This window comes from Nothoprocta perdicaria, unplaced genomic scaffold, assembly GCF_003342845.1.
Source record: "Nothoprocta perdicaria isolate Ctin4 unplaced genomic scaffold, notPer1 scaffold_108, whole genome shotgun sequence".
Taxonomy (NCBI): Eukaryota; Metazoa; Chordata; class Aves; order Tinamiformes; family Tinamidae; genus Nothoprocta; species Nothoprocta perdicaria.
In genome coordinates this window covers 499,355-521,270 of record NW_020454183.1, presented here as the reverse complement: position 1 = coordinate 521,270, position 21,916 = coordinate 499,355, and the positions used below count along the sequence as shown (strand labels likewise).

Genomic DNA, 21,916 nt, shown 5'->3' with positions numbered 1-21,916 from the left:
AGGGGGGCGGCCTCTTTTCAGTGGTGGGCAGGGATAGGACTAGAGGAAATGGCTTCAAACTGAAGCATCGGAAGTTCCACGGGAACTTAAGGAAGCATTTCTTCACTGTGAGGGTGACAAAGCACTGGAACAGGCTGCCCAGAGAGGTTGTGGAGTCTCCTTCTCTGGAGATCTTTAAAACCCGCTTGGATGCAGCCCTGTGCCACGTGCTCTAGGTGACCCTGCGTGGACTCGATGACCTCTGAGGTCCCTTCCAACCTTCGGCATTCTATGATTCTATGATATGATTCTATGAAAACTTCCTTTACAATAAAGTCACTAATGGTCATGAATATAAGAAATTTATCAATTTCTCAACCTTTCTTGTGACACCCATTTTTTTTCTATTCTAGTTGTATTTTCTCCTGCTGTAGTAACACCTTCTTTTGTCAGTTAACCAAAACAATATGAGTAGAAGGACAATTTTTTATTCTCACTTTTATTCTCACTTAAAAACTAAGAATCTGGGCTACACATGAGACTGGTGGTGGCGATAGTGTTGAGGAACTGAACTGGTAGGGGTCTGTGGGCTCAGTTCCCTGGTCTTTGTCTGTTCCACCTTCTCTCAGTTTATTTCAATTTTCCACCTAGGTCAAAATATATCCATCAGTCTCACTCCACGAGATAATAGCCCCGGCTGTGAGAGGATTTCTCTGGTTTAGATGGACATTGTATTCTGTATGTTTTATGTTCTTATGGGCATGATGGAGAAACAGAAGCTTGAATTTTATTTATTTTGCAGTGTGCTAAAGGATAGGGCTGCCTAATATGAAAATTGGAACAATGCATGCCAGAGTTTAGGCTAAATGACTTCCTTGAAAGATAAGGTGCAAAAAAGAATTGAGTACCACTGTGCATAAGTAAACTCTTTTTTTTTTTTTTTTTTTTCCCCTTTAATAGGAAGAAGGTAAAGCAACTCCATACAGTACAGTAATTCTAAGCCACCTCACATTACATTTTGAAATTTTCCCTTCAAACATACTTTATTTATTTTAGGGTGGGATGAAGAGCTTATAAATGTTATAGAATGAGTGACAGATGGAAAAAAAGAATGCATATAGCTTGTATGTCCTGGCCAGTAACAGATGAGACCATGCTTCAGAAGTGTTGATTTGGAAATCTGAACATATATTGAAAGGATCTCTTTCAATTTCTTAAAGGTTGTGGAGTCTATAATTTTTATTCTTACCTCAGAAGTAGTAGGAATGGTCATTTCATAAGCAAATTTGCATGTGTTATGGAATTCTGTTAAACATTAATTCCAAAATGTATAAGCTTCAAATTGATTTTAATTTCTCACATCCAGAAAGCTTTATGACTGTATTTCTAGGGAAAAAAACAAAGAGGCTGAAATGGTAGCCAATTCCTTCCTATTTTTTAAGCTTGATATTCTGCAGTCAACTATTAGATTTATTTATTTATTAATCCCAGAGCTGGATAGAATTGCTCCCTTTTGGTAAGTTTTTAGAAAATCCGTAATAGTGCCAAACCAGGAGTATTCATGGTTATACTGTCCCATCCTTGCCAGGGGCTGAGCAACCATATGACCAATATCCTCTAGCAAGGGCTAGAACCTGGAAGCGTTGTCAGCGAAAACTGAATTCTCTGAGCTGAGGACTCAGCTGAATATTGGAGGTAGAAGCAGCTTTTCAGCCATTTGTCATCATGCAATGGCTGTGGATTCAGTGACCTGCAAGTGAGGTAGGTGAATATTTATTGAAGACCCTGCAATGTCTTTTCTCGTCTGGAATGTTTTATGAACGTGGCCCTGACTGATTTCAAATGAAGAATAACTACATAGAATGTTTCTTTATTTGTTAATTAAACATCGATTCCAGAACATTTTTGCAAAAATAAGTTTCTGGGAGGTGCACAAGCTCTCTAGAATTTCTGTGCTGAGTGCAAGTGCCCTGGTCTAATCTTCACTGGCAACAGGGTTCATAACTTTCCCCAGAAATAATATACTAGAGGTGGTTTTGTCAAAAATTAGCATCATGAAGGGCCTGTTGAATTCGATGACAGGAGGAGGAGGAATCTCAAGTGATATTGGCATCACTTCTACCACAGTCACTGCAGCAGCCTCTGTGCCGTTCTCATTAACGTCCACCATTGCCTTGTGCGTTGCCTACAAGGGAAGCAGTGATTAAAATGTAAATAAAGAAGAATGAAAAGTAGTTGCAGCTGGGGACAAACTTGCCTGTATTAGTCCCATAAAAAGGTAATTTGTAGAAGGAAGCACAGAATGAGTATAGGACTGGTTATGGAGAAGATGCTCATGCTCAGCCTCTCCAAGAAGAGCAAAGCTTCCTCTAAGCTTAGTGAGTTTTCTTCACTAGTTCAGCAGAGTCAAACTCTTCTGTTTGCAGAAACTGAGCAGAGGTTATATTAGGTTGCTCAGGGTCTCATCTAGTCATATTTTGAACGTTTGTAAGGTAAGGATGATCAAATGCTAGGCTGTTCAAACATCTTGTGAGAAAATTTTCATAACTTTTAATTAGAATTTCCCCTAATCTAAACTGTGTTCATTGCCTCTTGCCCTATCCCTGTGCACCTGCAGGAAGAGCCTGCCTCCAGCATTTTTTTGCTCCCTCCTGTTAGTGCTGTCATTTAACTAAGGTCCCCTCATCACTTCTCCGGAGTGAACAAGTCCAGCACCCTGATTGTCCTGTGACCTTCTGCTGGACTCGCTTTGCTCTCATATGTCCACACGTCTCTTGCATGGGTGAACCCAGAACTGGATGCCACCAGTGGTGATCCCACAGGTGCAGAGTAGGGAAGAATAATCACTTCTCTCATGGCCCATTGTGTACATTCCCCAGAATACTAGGCAAATCACTTAATTTCTCTATATGCCAATTTCTTCTTATTATTTCTGTGTGCCATTTATTGTGAAATAGGAAAATCGCTATCTCACAAGTTTGTTGTTTGTGCAGATTCTAAGGTATTCAGATAATGTAATAATGAAATGCATATACCCTGAATAATTATTCCCAATTTTATGCCATAACTATCACTATTATCATGTTTCTTTCACAAAAAAGGAAATGTAAATTATTTCTTGTAATTCACAGATCTGTTTTCTCCTTCAGTAATTTTCAGCTGACTTTGTAGCATTGTTGTACAGTAAACAACTGAATGTTGAATTCTTAGAACAATAGCCATCTGATCTCTAACCTTCTCCTTACCTTAGTACCATCAGAGAATCATGAATATGATCCCCCTGAAGTGGGATTGGGCTATTGCAAAGATAAAAATCTGTATGTAATAGGAACATGTTTCATAATCACTGTTTATGCTTGCATACTTACTTTTGAAACCTTTAGACGAGTGCTTTCTGTCATTCCAGAGAAATTAGCTTGATCACCGAATACTTCTTTCACACCCATCTTCTGGAATAGGTTCTTGACATCATAGCAGCCAGAGATGGAGAATTTGGGAAGATACAGGTTGATTTTTCTTTTCAGAAACAAATTAAAAATACAGGTTTATTGTTGAAACGGCCCTTGATATCATGAATTTTAGCAGATATATACTCATCCCAAGTATCCATGGTGCTGGCCTGTTGAGGCTTGGCTTTTTAAGAGGCTTGGCTTTTTAAGAGCGTGGCAATTCCCCTGTTATAGAAGCAGAAAGTGAGGTACCAGCCACAGTTAGATCAATTGTATAGGGGCACAGTGTTGATTTTGGAAAGTGGCTAGGTGGACAGTGTCATCCAGGATGGAAAAAAAGGAAATGACATTTTCTTTTAAAGTGATTTCTCTCTGCTCCAGCTTGGCTTCCAAGAGCCACGTACCTCCTATGTAATCTGCATTTGGTAGCACTCCTGTGGCCAGAGGAGCTGAGCAGAGAGGTCCTCTCATATACCTCCTGATACCTCCGCTGATCTAAGTGGACTGTACAAGGTGTGATTCCTCAGAGTTAGGCTCAGCAACCCAGTGCGGTATCCTAAATTATACCCTGCCTGGATGAGTAGTTATTCCTTATTCTATGCTTTAATGTACCTGAGTAAAGGAATAGTTAAAGGATTACCTGCTTTTAAGTGAATTTGCCCAGTTAGACACGGTTTCTTTCAGCAGAACATCTTCCACCTGCTTCATTGCTCCTTCATCAGGCAGAACAAACAGTGCAGCAACGTTCCCTTTATACGGGATTTCTACAACCCAGCAAGACAAGTTCTCATCCCTATAGACATTATAGGCTTTGCTTCGATGCATCATTTTGACCTTTACAGATTTCTTGGCATCTATGAAGAAGTCGTCTTCCTTGGTGAGCAAACTGCTGAAAGGTTGTTCCCAGTAACCTTGTGACAAAAGAGTGAAAATAGAGTTAAAAATCTGAAAGGGGGGCTAATTGAGCATACCAGATTAGCTGATGCTCAAAATAATATATTTGAGTGGTAAAGCCAAGCAAACCTTCTTTATAGAATCCTTGCCCTGTGACTGTGGACAGAAGCTTTATGTTGTTTTAATAGTTATAGCAATAATCATAGAAATAAAATATATGTTGAAAAATGCTGTGGTATAGAGTCAAATGTTGTTCTAAGTCACTTATGAAACTTCCACTGATTTCCACAATTCAGGGTCCAGGCCTATTCCTTCCATAAAGGTGTCCTCGTTGATATGTCACTTTGACCATGTTCTGCATGTGACCGAGTTGCCAAGCTCATCTCTTCGCTGTTCTGAATAGTATTATCTCTGAATCTGGTTTAAAATAAATATGGTATTGGCCAGTACATCTGTAAGTGGGGATTTTGTGTGTGGTTTATGGAACATATGTGCATACCTCTACTCTCATTTGTCATACCACTCACCTTTAAAGTAAATGTAGTTAACAAGAACCATCACTGTGTCTGAACTAAGACTCTTGAGGAAGTCAACAAATTTCCCATGAGTTTTCATTTCTATGTAATCATTGATTTTCTTTTTAGCCTCTGAAATATTCTGGAAGTTGCTAGAAATAGCTTCAGATTCATAAAAATTTGTGACATCATCCAGAAATTTTTGGAGCAGTTTCAGATGGTCATCTATGAACAGAGCATTGCCCATGCTCACTTGGACTTCTCTGTGAGGGTCGTTCAGGAGCTGCAGGAGATCGCGGAAGCCTTCGTGGACCTCCTGTTCCTCCATGTCTGTCATGTTGAAGGTGAGCCCTTTGTGCAGCTCGTGGCATGTGGTTGCTCTGGCCCCCAGGGAGAGCATTGCAAAGGCAACTGAGATGCTCAGAGGAGAGAAGAAAATGTTCTTGTCACCTCCCTCTGCTGCAACCTGCTTGTAAAATCTAAATGCAAATTCAGCGTTGCTTGGGGCTATCTTGCAATGAGACCGTTTTTCTCCTTCACCGTGGGCATGGTCTCCTGGACAATGAACTGCTTTTTGTTCCTCTTGTTCTTCACTGTGGCTGGGTTTAGGGAGGCCCTGGACATGAAACCCAAGAAGCAGCAAGCACAAATACAAGGCAGACTTCATTTTTTTTTCTTTTTTTTTTTTTTTTTTTTCTGATTCAGTTCTGTTCAGAAAGAAAAGACTTAATTTTAGAGAGAGTGCATTTCATGCTTTCTGCATAAAAAAATGTTCTTGTCTTTTAGATACTAAAATTTTAGACACTAATTGTTAGGATTATTAATACATTTAGAAATACTCTTCTACGTCACCTCCTGCCTAGCTCATTTCTATTCAGTTGCATGGTTTTCCAGCCAGCTGGGCATCTAGCAAAAGAAGAAAGATATTAATGTAGCATCACCAGGGAAGAATCTTTCCTGTGCAGCCTTTGGTAAGGTATCATGTGTGAAATAGTTTGTGTCTTGGAATTAATTTTTTTTAAATACTCTGTTTTTTTTTGGTACTCCAAGTATGTAGATCTCTGATGAGATTTCCATCAGGGTTTCCCTTTCCTGGCTGCCCAATTGAGACACTGAAGATCTGAGCAATGGCAATGCTGAGTGTAAATGCTTAGCTTGCCTAAAATCTGAGATGAAACCATAGATTCTGAAAAGAATATCATTCTAAATGGAAGCAATTCATTCTGAACTGATTAGCACTCTTTCCTTCATTGCCCAGATCTGTTTTTGAGGTAGATGAGTTTCTCCTCCCGGTTGCCTACTTGCCAATAGCATTGTTGGGAGCACTAAAGGTTCAGGGATTCTACCTTCAGGTCTAGCATGTATCCTGTACCAATTTGGAATAGTCAGGAATAAAATATTTTAAGGAACATGTGGTGTCTTTGCCCAGTTCTGAACTGGACCACAGTCATTGGCAGAGATAATATTCAGGTAATGAAATCTCCAGGAATTTATTTTCTACCCAATTACGATATGAATATATGTGTAACCTGGCTTTTATCAGAGGCTTTTTAGGTGTCCTGTTTTTGACAGACGTTCACAGAGATCTCTGATACAAGAGCTCCTTCTCTGCCAAATTTTGGCAATCTCCTCAGAAACAAGGGTATGATAGAGTTTACAAAGAAAGTCACCAAAAACTAATACTGTTTTTCTTTGCTTTGTTTTGTTCTGGTAATAACCTTCTTGGAAGTAGGTGAATCCATTCTACTGAAGTGTTCAACAAATAAAACATAAAAATTAGATCTTGATGGTTAGCACATAGAAAAATATAGCCTGAAGAAGAAGTATTGGTAAAGATATTGCTGACAGAATGCAGTTCACCAATAATAAGCAGGTAATACCAACCATCTCCAGAATGTGCTACTTGCTCTGTTATATGTAATATAGAAACAAGTCATCAAGGAACTAGCCTTAGCGAGATGTGACTTCACTCTAGTGCTCTTGTCCAACTTCAAGTGTAGGCAAGAGATCTTGTACAACTGATACTTTATCAAAAATTTCAACAAGATTTTCTAATGTCTAGCAAATCTCAGATCCCTAAAAGCTGGAAATTATAAGAAATCTAATGATGAAATAATGACAAAATATTTCAAAGTGAAATTTTCCATATTTATCATTTCCCAGCAGTAACCAAGAGGATGCAGCTTCCTGTGCCTATTTAATTATGTGTTAACATATTTCTCTGAGCATTCAAGAGCCTGACACTATGTCAGACCTCTGGTTTATAAAGGACACTTGTGATTACAGTTGGATTTGCTTCCTAGAAGCAGCTTCAGGTTTTGTTTCACCTAAGTGTTGATGACAATAAAGTATTTGCTACAGATGTAATCTTCCAGTCATCCTGCCATTATACCTAGGAGTTTGACCACTGCCTGAATCCTCCTGACATTTAGAACATGCTTCCAGAAAGCAAAGATCATTTCCAACTGCCGCTATAAAATAAGCTTAGAATGAAGTATAATGAAGAATTAACAAAGATCCCAGACAACAGGAATTCAAAGTCTGTACTTACAATTCATTTAAAGTCTGCTGCACCTCTCTTTTTCAGCACTTCTTTCTTATTGTTCATTTTGCTGGGTAGGATTAAGTTAGTGTGCCCTGGTAAATATTAAACAGAGCAAATAACATTTATTTGCAAATCAAACACTGAGTAAGCTATATTTTCTGGACATCAAACATTGTAAGCCTGTTTTCCCATTAAAGAGGCAAAATGATGCCAGCACCAGCGTCTCTGAGAAAACTGTGTAAGCGCAGAGCTTGATGCTTTGGGGTTTGAAATATATGTGGTCAAAAGAGGGGGAGAAAAAAGGCTTTGCAAGTTAATGTGACATAACTGTTGTTGATACTTTAAAAAACAAATACAAGGAGAAGTAGAAACCTTCTTAGGACATATCTCTGGGTATGAAAAGGGTGATGTGTCTTTCTGTATGAGACATTCTGCAGCAAGGATGTTGCCTAATTGTGTAGCCAAGGCAGTAACAGGTTTGTTCAGGAGTAGCTTAGTCTCTCTATGTTGCCCTGCAACATATAATGCAGACCTACCCTAACTGGTATTCTTTGAAGGTCTCAATTATTAGATAAAGGATAATCAAGGAATACAGGCTAAATTTGTAAAAAGCCTTTATGAGTTTAGTTTAGAAATTAACAAAATAGTAGAAAAAGAGTAAAATATCAGCAAGGATCAAGAAATAGTCAAACAGAAAACAAATAGAAGAATGAAATGGACAATCTTCATCAGGACAATGTTTGTGAGGAAGAAGAGAAGACTCTTCCAAATTCCTCACTAATTCCATGTGATATGTATCATGTACATATTATTATATGAATCATGCTAGGGACTCTCCCATTTGAGAGAAACAGGAACTATTTAGCTATTTCTAAGGTTATTTAAGGATGAGCTGCATGGCACTCATCCTAATTAGCAATGACTAATTATTTCCACTGTATGTACATGATTTCACTGTAGGTAAAATTGCAATTTATCTACACATATCAACCTATCTGCCAGAGGTATTGTTATTTAATTACTATCTTTTACTAGCCAGAAATGATAAAAAATACTTTGACAGATAGCTCTGTCTTTGTGATGTATGTAAGCACATGGAAAATTTATCACAGCACTACATATAATCACCAAGATTTACCAGGAATTAACATGCTGTTGCTTAATTTAGAAAAGACAAACTGTTTTTCTCAAGGTTAGTCCTGCCTGCTTAGCATAAATCTTTCAGCCCAGCCTTAATCCTTGGCTAACCATCTGAAGGATGCTACTGTGTTCAGGGAGATACTGTGTGGAATGGTGCAGCTTCTGCACCGATTGCTCTCTCCTCTCCCCAGCTCTCCTGATCAATACAGTGCAAAAGGAGGGTGAATTGTCACATGGAGATGACACTGGTGTGTTTGCTACGTGGCAGTGTCTGTGAGATCCTGGTAAACATGAGGCCATTTATTTCTCGTAAACCTTTTCCTCTTAGTGCAAATGGCTGTGTAGGAAACCTTGCCCACAGAACAGATGTCACTGTAAAATGTGAGGGTAAATTGGGATGTCTGCCACAGTTTTGGAGGAAGGAAGCCCATACAGTGCAAATGTATGGAGCACTTGGGTGTTTCTAGATGAGCAGTGCCTGGGATGGAGGAACTCCTGTGACAGGAATCGGGGGATCTCTTGCCATCTGGGGAATCATACAAAGGACTGACACAAGTGTTCACCCCACTAACCTGATAATGACACGTATGGATTTTTTTTATCTATTTATGAAATTAATTTTCTCTTTCCCTCCTGTTTGCCAGTAAGCCTTAGCTCTGTGTAACAAAACATGAGCTCAGTTCATCTCACAGGGATAATCTCATTCCGTATAATTACGTTACTCCTGTCCCTGCCTGGTTATCAAATTATGATATGCCAGCTTTGCAAACTGTACTTCTGGGTTTGCCAGGGCAAAGGATTATTGGCTGTGGAAGCAAAATGTCAGCAAGATAATAAGAATTGAGCAAGAGAGTGTGTACTTAGCACGATAAATCCTCATGCAGCCATTTCACTTTCCTTACAAGGATGTGTCCTCTCAAGGTCCATCTACAAAGCTTCAGATAAATATACTTGTTGACAGAAGCAACTCCATTAAAATCAGGAGATTGGGACCACAGAAAAAATTCCATGACTGGGATAACCATCAGGTCCTATCTATCTTTTGATCAAGTTCTGTAAAAAATATTCTGACTAAGATCTCCACGTGTCTTTCAAATGCTCAGTCTTTTTGCATAGAAAAAATAAGGTGCTGCTGGCTCCATTTCCAAACCAGTATGACTAAGTGAAATATAAAAGTTGGAGGTTAAGGAGAAAGTTGGTTGGACCTGACAATAGTAATTAGGCCTTCAAGCTCATGGCTCTGTTTCTCCGTTACAAGAAAAAGGCCGATATCTCAGTTTTCATTTGGACCCTATGTGCTGAAGTAAATAAGCTCAAAGCTCCGGTTTTAACATATTACACCACTGCTGCAGCTGGGCTGTAGCTGCCAATTCTCTGGCTTCTGCCATCCCGGTGAGGAGGAGAGCAGCTTGCTGCCCTCAGCAAAAAGATGATGAGGGCAATTAAAACTATCCAGTCCTGCCTGCCTTCAGCTATCGTCCAAAACTCCTGCCAGGTTTTCCTGGCAGGGCCATTGCAAGTTGACAGTGGTATAATCAGGCTTAAGTAAATACATACCCTTCTCCACATGAGTTTTTCAAGAGGAAATGTCTTTGGCCAGATTAGCCTCTGGCTACTTCTCTTTGCTTGCATCAAGGAGGTGCTGAATGCTGTGGCAGCTCCCAAGAGAGGTGTCAGCACCACAGCGCAAACCAGCTGCTTATTAGCACAGGTTTTGCCACTTGGCTCTGTAGTCCATGGCCTGCCATCAACAGAAGTCATCTACGCAGGTGTGTACAACAAGAAAAGAAAGGTTGTTTTTTGTTTTTTTTTTTTTGATAACACTAAGAAAGAGTAACCTGATGTTTTGTGGGCAAAGCCATATTAGTGTAAACCTGATGAACTCATGTGCAATATAACTCCTTCTAGGGATGGATGGTGCTTTGAACATATTTGCATAATAGGAGCCTTTTCTGACAGGTTTTCAGCCTTTCACTCTTGCAGCTGGAATCTTTCAACTGATTTCATACAACCTCACAATTCTCCAGATGAAAGTCATTTAAATGAAATCAATTATTGCTTTTTTATTTTTCCTGAGTTAAATCTTAGAAGGAAATAAAGTTCTTTCATTATGAGAATGTGATTCTATTTCTCATAAAAGATGTTTCACTTCAGGTTATCACTTTCATTTGTTTGAAGAAAACAAGTATTTTAGCATTAATGTTATGCTTTCTCTATACTTAATATCCTAGTATTGAAAGAAAATATGTTTCTAAGAAGATACAGAAATTTTAGGTCTGATGTGTATTTAATTGGATTCAGTGTGCCAGAATTTTAAAGTTCAAGATGTATCTCATCTCAAGAGCTCATCTCAGTTTCTACTGGTATATTTTCTCTCAAGTTCTCAGCTGACTGCAAACATTGAAATTGAAGCCCTGCTTGAGCATGCGGAAGCTTTTCAAAATAGGTGCTATAAGTTTTAAAAATCACTAGAATATAAAAAGAAAAAAAAAAGAACATCAGACAAGCTGTGAAAGATCATAATTTTTTTCTCAAATTGTAGCTTGAATACCTTTTTTCAAAACAATACATCATCAAACTCAAGTAGCAGGGAGTACTGACTGAAAATCTTAATTATCATGATACAAGAAATTAGAGATGGCGTGCATTAACTCCCAAAATTAAAAAAAAAAATAGCAGCTAGAATAACTATCAGTGAAGAAAAATGCTCAGTCCTTCTGCTGGATCTTGGTGAGGTAAAAGGTGAGAACGTCAAAGCACCTGAGCCTGCATAGCGGACCTCGAGCCTAAGGCCAGCAAAGCCAGCAGAGATGCTGACCAGAGGGAAGGAAACATTCCTGCCAGGGGCTTCTGTAAAAGCTGAAAGCAAAATCAGTTGCTGGGGACTATGCTGTGGCAGGACCTGCCAGGATTTTCCCCCCAGGAATGCTGCTCCTGCCATACGTGCTTTTCTTCGTGCTTTTCTTGCACTATTTGTGGTGATTGGATTGGTGGAGTTAGATAGCCAGGAGCAAGAGACTGGAGTACAGCAGAGGGATGTGCTCATGGGCATGGGTATGGAGCAGAGTAAATATATTTCATGATCTAACTGTAAATAGATTTCATAGCTGTGCTTTGCCAAAAACAACTCCTAAATTTATTCTGGACCTTTGACAACCTGTTATAGTTGTTACTTTTTTAGATTAGAAAACTTTTTTAGGTTTTTTAGGTTCCCAGTCTCTCACTAAAATCACTTCTAAAATTTTTAGCAATCAAAAATAATGTGTTTTCCCTTAGTCTGGAGCTGTCTATGAGAATGAAGTGATCATGAGGGATCTGATTATATCTCTATGATTCAGCCCCAGCGGCAGTGGCAGGGGAGCAGTCTGTACTGTTTACCATCACTGTCAGATTTGAGAAATGAGAGCTGGGTACCTAATCCCCTCCATCTCGGCATGTCTTTACACCAGCAGTGGAAGGAAGGAGAGCTGCATGACATCAGCTTTGACTGTTGAGCCTGTCTGGACAGAGGAGTCCAGCTCACGGGATGACTACCTCTCCAAAGGCCATTTTCTGGCAGTTCCACCCAAGTAAACAGCTTGCACAGTTTTCAAAAAGCACAATTTTTAAAAACACAGTCCCCGAAAAAAAAAGATAGACTTTCTAATTTGTACCAAAACTTACGATTTTAAGGTTTTTTTATGTGTAGTGGCTGTGACTCCATAATAATAAAATTTTTTATGTGTAGTGGCTGTGACTCCATAATATATTAAACTACACATTTTAAACTATATCTAGTTCATTTATGACAGCAAATAATACAAGAAAACGTGCATATTCTACTCATTTAAACACATTACAGTTTGTGTACTCAACAGTGAAGTGATTTTTGGCATCTGCATCATCAGACAATTGCTGTGTTATCTGAAGACCTCAATGGACAACAATCTTTTTAGAACATATGTGCATGTGACATGTGTCAAACTTACTGTGAGAGCAAATGCACGTGGCTGACCAGGAGAAACCACTGCAGCACAGCAATGACAAGCATGTGAGAGTCTCTAAACTTGTGCATTGCAATAGTTTTAAGATTTTCTTCCTGAACCTGGGGCAGGGAGAAAGGAGCTCAGGGATTGGCAGCATGACCTAGGGCTTAGTGGTACTTGTTAAATGCAAACCACCAGGAGCAGGAGGCATCAGGGATGAATGGCAAAGGAGCAGTTTTCCTCTCTCCATCACCCCGACTACCTCTCTATATCAGTGTACTAACTCGTGCTGGGACATAGGCCTGGCATCATTCTGCAATCATTCATACTCACACATCACTAGATGTGACATGACAATAGATGCTTCCTGACACTGGCATTGAACATTCCATTGAATACTTGCAAATATGTAACTGTGTGTATTTTAGGGATTGCCATAGACCAGGAGATTATTTTCACTAAGCTGCCTGGATGTTTTGCAGGGTTAAAGAGCTAAGCAATGTGCATATGAGCTGTGACAAACCAGCTGACCTCAGGACTAGAGAATGGACCTTGAAGCACTTTATTTACTTGCACAGATATAAATTCTCTAAGTATAATTAAGCTCAGTATATAAATTCTCTAAGTATAATTAAGCTCAGTGTTAGTTTTTAAGTCTCCTAGCTATTTACACCCTATCTCTTCTGAACTTCCTATTGGAGTGTTAAGATGGATGCCTCTTGATGAAGAGGCATATATGTACATATATGATGAAGATCATATATGTAAAGCAATGCAACTATCATCTTTTGGGTGTCTGGCTGATTAAAATATGCCTCAGTTCTGATTTAGCCTCTATTTCTCCATAGGGTGCTCTTGGAGAGTTTGCAACTCTAAAAGAGATTCAAAAAAGCCCACACAAAGTGGGTGGACATCATCAGCTGTTAATGCTGGCAAGCTCAGTACAGCAAAAAGATTTGTCTTTCAAAGGAAGCACTTACAGCTTGTCTGAAAAGAGAGTGATTCCTGGAACCTATGATGTGTAGCTATGCCTCCCCTTTTCCTAGGAGCTCTGTCAATGTCACAAAATAATATTGCTTCAACTACCACTTCACTCAACAGTGCATTAGGTTTTGCCAAACCCACACAAAACATTCTCTCCAGGGAAAGGCAGATTGGGCTTCCATCTCAGGAAAATATCATTGCTAGCACTTCAGGTCTAAGCTCTTTAGAATTAAAATGCAACAGCAGATCTTTCAAAGTATGAGCCTGATCTATACGGATTTTAGGATATTTTAAGTATGGGATTTTTCCCCATATCGGCAAAGGACGGATCTCAACATAAGTTTTCTTTATTCAAGGCAAATGATCTAACGTCAGAGATTGATGTGAGAGGGTAATTATTGCTTTGAACAGGTCAGGCTCTACAGAGCAGCTTCTCCCCAGTTACTAAATACATGCCCTACAAATCAAGATCCTACAAACTCAGATTCCTGATCCTGAAAAAATAAGTTCCTTGTCATTCAACTCTATTTGGCATTAAAATGAATGACATACAACACTGAAAAGGGTTAGCTTTTTTTCCCCCCTCCCCGATCTATGCTACACCTATAGTGAATCTCTCTAATACAACCATGTGCATGTTATAACGTCCTCCTCTGTTTTAATGAAGAATGTGACTCTGCTGAAATTGTAGGGTCTTGACATTGACTGGTGTAACCACTGGGTCAGGAGCAATTCTGTTGAAGCCAAAGGACAGAAGAGAGAAGAAATGAGGCTGGCACCACACTCAGAGTTACTGTATTCCTGTCAATAGGCAGCTGCTTTCCTTGCTGCTCTATGTCCTCCTATGTGCTTGTGGCTAGATTTTGGTACCACTCTGGATCACCCTGGGTCCATGACACTGGATCAGAACAGTCAAATTGGCACAGACATCCTCAGAGTGAGAGGACAATCATCTTCTCATGGAAATACAGAGTGACCTTTCTCCTTCACTGATGTCCAGGTGGAAGAAACCCGAGATATCTCTGGGTGAACTGCATTTGTACTTTGAACGGTAATACATATTACTTAAAATATTTCAACTTGCCTTCTTCAGGATGGATATTTACCTTATTTTTCAAAGACAGCATGCATTGGTCACTAAAAGCCTGATTCTAAGTCCATCCATAATTCACTAGTAGGCATAGCTCAAAGGTTACTTTCTGGTGAAGCGGGGGAGGAAATACAGTTTTCAAGAACGATTGCATACTTACCTCATTTCTTCAGAACTAGAAAACTGCTAGTAACAACTTTGATATAATTTTAATCACATAGAAATAAAATTGCATGAAGAATGCATTTTTTTTCAAGACCAGTCATTTTTCAGTAGGATTTACAATTTTTCCCATGAAGAGGATGCTACGAGTGTATTGATCAATAATTAACAGCAAAAATGGACGATTGAATTTAACAACAGGAGGAACAGAATGAGGAACTAATTCTGTGTAAGTGCCTCCTGCAGCTTCTGTGCCATTCTCGTGGATATTCAGCAATGCCTTGTGAGTGGCCTACGACAAAATACAGCAAGTATTATTGTATGTAAGATAAGACTAGTGGTAGAAACTAAAATTAGCATTAAATTAGTTCAACTGTCATCTTTCACAAAAGTTGCTGACTGATCAGAAAGAAAGCCACTAGAGCCCTTGATGGGTTTGATAGCAATGTGATCTCTGTAAGCAAGTATTCTCCCATCCAGCATTGCTCACTATCAGTACAGACCTCAATGACTGCACATCTTGTGGCATTAATTGAAAATAGAACATTAAAGTAAAATCATAAGAAATGACAATTTCAGGGGGAAAGGAAGTTCAAATCCAGCACCATTCTGTATGCATCCCTAGGACACATGCATCACAAATTTAATCTCCATGTTATAATTTTTTAAATTATTGTAGATTACTTTTCCTTAGTCATTGTATTTTGCTGCCCCAAAATTATTAAAACATAGTAATTACTGCTGTCACAATAGCTGTAAGAATGTTAATGTTTATCTCAACTTTATCTCAAATTTCCAGGAAATGATCCTTTCCCCACTCTGGCCTATTTTGCAAGTCAATATCTTTAATGACAGCTGAATTTTAAAATACTTTAAAATTATAGAATATGCATGGTATAAAAATGGTTACTTGCTCTACTAAATGCCCTGATGCAAAGCATTCACAGCACAGATATGGAAACTCTTGTTATGGGGAAACTGGCCTGTGTTTATTTCCTGGGACAAATGCTGTTACCCTCCCAACCTGTGTCACATCTCAGCTGGTCAGAAGGAAGATTTTAGTGTGAAAATACTTTTACACTTCGTCTTAGTCCCAGATCTTGGACAGATCAGAGAATTTGAGGCTACTGCTTTACTACTATATTAGTTGAATGTTCTAGTCCACTGAATATCAAACAGCTCCAAAAATAAGAAAAATTTCCTGGTAGAGCCTAGGCAAGGTAATTGGGCACTGAGGAATCCATAGGTCATCATTTCTGTTGATAAGCTTACTTTTGAAACCTTTACATCTGGCTCTCCTGTGATTCCAGATAGATCAGCATGATCAGAAAACACATCAGTTACACCCAGATTCATGAACATCTTCTTTAAGTCATAGGTGCCATGAATAGATAGTTTTGGAACATGCACTTCTATCCTCCTGTTAAATTCAGAAGAAAATGATGATAGTTATTGCAATCAAACCAAATCTTGGACTAACGTCTCGCAATTGGCTGGTTCTTTTCTGTTGTTTCCCCTACCACCTCAAAAAACACTCTTAAAACATCTTCAAATCTGAAAGAGAGGGGAACAAACAGATGGTAGAGGGGAAAGACATTATACAGCTTTGTTATACAGTGCTGCAACAGCCACTGTACTGGTCAGAAAGCAGATATCATGCCATCACCTTTGTGATACATTTCAGTTCACTTTCTAGCCCAAAGTGGTTTTCTTTTGGATTTCACACTCCGTTCCCACTCAAGGATCTGGTTGCTATGTCACAGTATTACCACACATAATACATTGTACCTGCGATGGGGCATTAGAGATACTTAAGATCAAACATAAACTACATGGGAAAAGAAAAACAGTTGCTAAACACACAGGTCTCCTCCTGTGTTGCCTCCTCAAGGCAATATTGATTTCACTTGTTGCTGAAAGCAGATAGCATGAAATGATTTGGTCTATCCTTTCATGCCCGTTTCAACACTTAAATCTCCAGTCAGCAGCAAAACCAATAAAAAGAGCAAGATTACAAAATAGCATCATCATCAAATTAGAATTCTATATTTACCGTCTTTCAAGTGATTTTTCCCATTTAGACACAGTGTCTTTTGTAAGAGCATCTTCCAATCGTTTCATTTTTCCTTTGCTGGGTAGGACAAATAATGCCATCACATCTCCTGTGTAAGGAATCTGTACCACCTCACAAGAAAACTTTCTGTCAAAGTAGTTTTTATAAAATCCATCTCGATTCATCATCTCCACTTCGACTGAAGTCTTCTCATTCACATAGAAATAATCCTTACGGGTCCCCTTAATATTGAAAGGATTTTCCCAGTAAGCTTAAAACCAAAAAAGAGAATGCAATTTAAAGCTTAATTCAAAGAGGATATATTAGTATAGTTGAGGCTAATTTACACACACACACACACACACACACACACACACACACACAAAACAGTCTATGGATTTGTACTCATACTTGGAGATCAAAGGTATTCAAAATTTGTTAAACATCTTGTTCCCTGTTATCTTCATTGTAATGTTTCCAGTAACAACCAAGTATTGTACATTAAATATGACATGGACTTGTACAATGCCTTTATAAGTCAGAAAAATTATATGGTAATTTTATATTATTATCTCAAAACCACAAAATCGCAGAATGTTCAAGATTAGAAGGCACCTCTAGAGATCATCTGGTCCAACCCTCCTGCTCAAACAGGGACACCCAGAGCACGTGGCCCAGGATGGCATCCAGATGGATTTTGAAGACCTCCAGAGAAGGAGACTCCACAACCTCTCTGGGCAGCCTGTCCCAGGGCTCTGTCACCCTCACAGTAAAGAAGTTCCTCCTCACCTGGAGATGGAACTTCCTGTGTTCCAGCTTACAGCTATTACTCCTTGTCCATTTCAAGTCTGTTTTGAAGAAAAGAAAAGCTGACCAGGAAAAGACAGCTATTTTCTGGTTTGAGAGTATTGCCAGTTCCCCAGTAGATAACTGTTTTTAATAGGTCTTACATTAAGTTTCTTTCATGTTTTTTCATGTTCATCTTGCAGTTTACTAAGGAAAAACTCCCATGCAAGAACAACCAAAACTTTTTGTCTTGATTGTAGTTCCCTTATGGTGAAGGGAATGGGGATTTAGTCTTCCAAATGGGTTTCTCTTAATGTTTATTCAACTGAATACTTTTGATGTTTTATTTGTGTTAAGTTAGGTCATTCACTGAACAAATACACACAGTCCACAGTTTGACAAGTTGTAAAAATACATTCTCTAGCTTTTTGACTATTCAATAGAAATAATAATAATGAAAAAAAACAGAAATAATAAGTAATAGCATGTAAACTCCACTTTGATTACTTTCTAAAGTTGAGTTTACTTTTTCCCCACCAAATAAAAAAATATACTCTAACAGGATAGAGGAACAGACCCAAATTTCATAGAGGATTTGAAATAAAAAATACTCTGCTGGATATTTTTCAATTTGCAAACTTTCATTTCCACGTGAGAAATTCCATTTACATCCCACATGCTGCTACAAATAGATACAACATTTGAGAGTGGAACAATCATTGCCAAAATAGGTACATTCCCAAGTGCTTCTTGGAAAAAACTATCTCCATAGGTATCCCACCATTTATAGATCATGTAAACAGATTAAGGTGTTCGGCAATTTTTAAAAAAATTGTACATTTGGTATATATTTTTCTACTTCATATAGCATATAAAGCTATATACTGAACCATAAGTTTTGAAGGAGTAAGTAGGAAAACCTTGATATGGTAATTTACAAATATATAGATCTGTTGTGTTCTGACAATTTCACAAAGCTTAGAGATTGCAAGTGTATGAACTTTTAGGCCTATCAAACATATGCTAGAAAAAATTAGTTGTGGAAGATGTCTGAGCATGGGAACTTTCAGTGTTTCTCATCACAAAATGTAAATTGACAGCATTTCTTTTAAGAAAATATCAAACATAATTAGGGGTATTTTTATTTTAGTCCAGGTCAGATTAAGACATTTAAGTAGGTAACATCTATATAACTAACTTACCTTTGAAATAAATGTAGTTAACAAGAACCATTAAAGTGTCTGGAGCAAGGTTTTTGACTATTCGGTTTATCTTCCCATGGGTTTTGTTCTTTACATAGTTATTGATCTCACTTTTAGCTTCAGTAGAATTCTGAAAGTTACTAGAAATAACTTTTGCCATATACAGCTTTTTGCTGTCCTTCAAAAACGTTTTCAGTGGTGTGAGGTGCTCGCCCATGAACAGGGCGTTCCCCATATTCAACTGTATCTGACTGCCAGGGTGGTTCAGCTCGAGGAGGAGATGATGAAAGCCATTGTGTATCTCCTCCTCCTGGATCTCGGTGAGGTTAAAAGCGAGCCCTTCCAGCACCTGTGCTTGGGTAGCAGCTCTGGAGCCCAGGGCCAGGAGGGCAAAGCCAGCAGAGATGCTGACCGGAGAGAAGAAAATATTCCTGTCGGGGTCCTCTGTGCTTGCTTGCCTGTAAAACCTGAAAGCAAAGTCAGTGTTGCTGGGGACTATCCTGCAGCAGGATCCACCGGGATCTTCCCCACAGGGATGCTGCTCCTGGGGGTGAGTCTCCTTGTGCTTGCCTTCATAGTGGCTGGCCTGTGGCAGGCTGTGGACAGCGGGGTGAAGTGCAACCACCAGCAAACACAGCGGGAGAGTGGCCTTCATCTCCTGTGGCAGCTACTGCATGAACAAGGAACAAAGCAGTCGTAGTTTTGTCAATATGCCATCTTTTATTTCTATCCATTTCTAGATTCAACATCTATGTGGTAATCACCGTTCTCTCTTGATCCCCTCCATTGTTATGGACTCATTTTGAAATCCTGCTTCTGTGTTTATGTGTAATTGCTACCCATTCTGGTTCTGCCTTCTTCCAGCTAAGGAAGTCCCTTGCTAATGAATGCTTATGAAGAGAGAGGCAAGTGAGTATCAAAGGAAAACACGACTTGTTGTCAAAGGAAAAGAATAAATGAAACAAACTGCTTTTGATCTCAATGCAAATCCTTTTTATGGTGAGACAGCACATCAGAATACATTTTTAATTCTCTTATGTTTACCTTTTAGAACTCTGACAGTTACTATGCTGTTAGTGATTAAATGAGGCTCGTGTCAAATGACATAGCTCTGTCAATAGAAAACACTTAATATGACACTGCAGCACTTAAATGTACTGTTTTTCTCATATTCCTGACTCATTTTAACATAAAAAGTGAGTAATCACAGGGCAGCCAGTAACATTTCCCTTCTTCAGTACCTGTTCTGATTAGATCAGAATATATTCCTTTATTTTAAACAGCTTCCTGAGCTGATGAATATCTTCCAAATGCCTCCCTCTCTATTTATGCCCATCATTTCCTCTAGAAATAGGAGGGTGAGATTACTGATGTGGTCTCAGTCCTTCCTATCTCTCCAAATTTTGCATTAGCAGGAAGGAAATTTCACAAGGGAGAAGCACCCACCAAAGAGCCTGAATTATGGCATCTTGACCATTTCCGCTAAGTATGGGCATTTTTCATTTATTGCTTTTCATTTTTACCCACTAATAAGAATTCATAAGAATAAATGTTAGTATCTAGTGCAACTTATCAAAAATCAGATAGCAGCTATGCCGATTAAAAATCTAACTAGTGACTGGAAATACAATTCAAAAGTCTTTGCCATGTTATTTAAAGTGAAACAGCTTCAAGGAAGAAGATCAAATGAGTTATTGACTCAAGCCCTACAACTGGCTGGTAAGCACACAAATATGGCTCAGGAGATGATGACATTTTAATTGGAATTTTCCCTACACCGTGTCAGCACACTATCCACTAAAACCTGGGTCAAAAAGGAGCCAGCTGCTCCTTCTTTGTGTGGGAAACTTTGCTCTGTGAAATGCAAGCAGATCAGGACTTACAGGGAGATTGGTATAACAGAAATCAGCTTTATGACTCCTGTTAGGACCATGCTGCCTTAAGTAAGGTATCCTATTCATGGCAGAGTATTGAGAGCCCAATTGTAATGGGCAAGTCAGCTCTAAGGAATTACAGTAAAGATGACAGATTGGTGGTTGAGAAGGCAGAATATTTGCTCCCTTTTAATGAAGCAGGGTTTTTTGGAGGTGAAAGATCTGTTTAGGATAAATGTTCTGAACAAGGACATATATGCTATTATATGCTATGAGTATGCTGCTATATGCTAATATATGCTGCTATAACATATCTCCACAATTTTCTAGTCAATAGTCTTTGAAATTAAGTTCTGCTGCCACCTGAATTCATAGAGACCAGATCTCACCCTTCAATGTAGATGTGCTTCACGGCTCACTAGCTAATTGCCATAGAGCTACATCATTTTTTTTTTAAGTTAAAGGTAACATTGTACTTACATTACATTCAGAAGGGTCCTGCTCTCATATGAGTTCTCCTCTTTCTTACTTCTTTACTCATACTAGTGTTTTCTTCTGTTAAACATTACATACCTTCAAATACAGATTATCTAGAAGGACACAGTGAATGCTGATTAGGCGAATTTTCTTGGGCATCAAATTCATGTGTCCACAACAGCCTACTGAGAGCAAAGACCACGGGGCTGAGTTTATCTGTAGCTGGGTCTGTGAGGTGTTGTGTCCCTAAGGGTATGCAACCCCTATTAAACAAATATTTATTAGAAATGAGATATTGGTGCCAAGACCAGTTACTTTGCCCTATACACTACCTGAGGACAAAGATTAACATTCAGCCAAAGCCACACAATTTCACCCAGCGCTGACTTTCAATGGCCGATCTGAGCGGGCAGCCCAGGTGAGGGAGCGAGGAGGAGCACAATCTGAGCTCAGCCAAGCTGCCCAGCTTCCTGGGCTCTGCTTCAAAGAGACTTTGTCCATCTGGTCAGAGCTATACCAGCAGAACTGACAATCCCACAGCACACAGTCTTATATTGAGACCACTATCCCGGTCCTCCCCTTTGCACCAGATACAGAAATTCCAGAGGAGAGACAGGAGGAATGGCCACTAAAACTATTTGCAGATCTAATGGGAGTCTCACTTGAAAAGCATCGTCCTGGTTTTCCTACCCTGTCACATGTATCCAGCAACTGAACTCATTTGAAACACAAATATTGGAATGGCGTTAAGATTAATAATTCTTTTACATCAGATTTCTAACAAACAGCAGAGTCTAGTTG

The 21,916-nt window shown here is 39.0% G+C and overlaps 2 protein-coding genes and 1 long non-coding RNA gene across 3 annotated transcripts in view; 1 reads left to right on the top strand and 2 right to left on the bottom strand.

Annotated features, from left to right (window-relative positions):
- The window catches only part of LOC112953397, a 3,002-nt gene extending 1,267 nt beyond the window's left edge, over window positions 1-1,735 (top strand). The window contains exon 2 of the long non-coding RNA XR_003250570.1: window positions 1,568-1,735. This is a non-coding gene — a long non-coding RNA (uncharacterized LOC112953397). The remainder of the gene's footprint in view (window positions 1-1,567) is intronic.
- On the bottom strand, window positions 952-5,538 carry LOC112953387 (alpha-1-antitrypsin-like). The gene is made up of 4 exons (XM_026046441.1): window positions 4,850-5,538; window positions 4,069-4,339; window positions 3,348-3,495; window positions 952-2,164 (listed from the first exon to the last, which is right to left on the bottom strand). Exons 1-4 carry the CDS (start codon window positions 5,502-5,504, stop codon window positions 1,955-1,957), a joined length of 1,284 nt encoding a protein of 427 aa, XP_025902226.1. The 5' UTR covers window positions 5,505-5,538; the 3' UTR covers window positions 952-1,954.
- Window positions 5,539-13,716: 8,178 nt separating this feature from the next.
- LOC112953782 (alpha-1-antitrypsin-like) lies at window positions 13,717-21,204 on the bottom strand. The gene is made up of 5 exons (XM_026046901.1): window positions 21,119-21,204; window positions 18,765-19,434; window positions 16,777-17,047; window positions 15,996-16,143; window positions 13,717-15,015 (listed from the first exon to the last, which is right to left on the bottom strand). Exons 2-5 carry the CDS (start codon window positions 19,417-19,419, stop codon window positions 14,824-14,826), a joined length of 1,266 nt encoding a protein of 421 aa, XP_025902686.1. The 5' UTR covers window positions 19,420-19,434; window positions 21,119-21,204; the 3' UTR covers window positions 13,717-14,823.
- Window positions 21,205-21,916: the final 712 nt, after the last annotated feature.

Coding starts and splice junctions, on each gene's coding strand:
- LOC112953782 (XM_026046901.1), bottom strand. CDS start 19,419: ATGAAGGCCACTCTCCCGCTGTGTTTGCTGGTGGTTGCACTTCACCCC. Junction 16,144..16,776: donor GAAAAATCACTTGAAAGACG/GTAAATATAGAA, acceptor TGAATTTAACAG/GAGGATAGAAGTGCATGTTC. Junction 15,016..15,995: donor CAGATGTAAAGGTTTCAAAA/GTAAGCTTATCA, acceptor ATTTTGTCGTAG/GCCACTCACAAGGCATTGCT.
- LOC112953387 (XM_026046441.1), bottom strand. CDS start 5,504: ATGAAGTCTGCCTTGTATTTGTGCTTGCTGCTTCTTGGGTTTCATGTC. Junction 4,340..4,849: donor TAACTACATTTACTTTAAAG/GTGAGTGGTATG, acceptor TTTTGTCACAAG/GTTACTGGGAACAACCTTTC. Junction 3,496..4,068: donor GCAAATTCACTTAAAAGCAG/GTAATCCTTTAA, acceptor GTTTCTGAAAAG/AAAAATCAACCTGTATCTTC.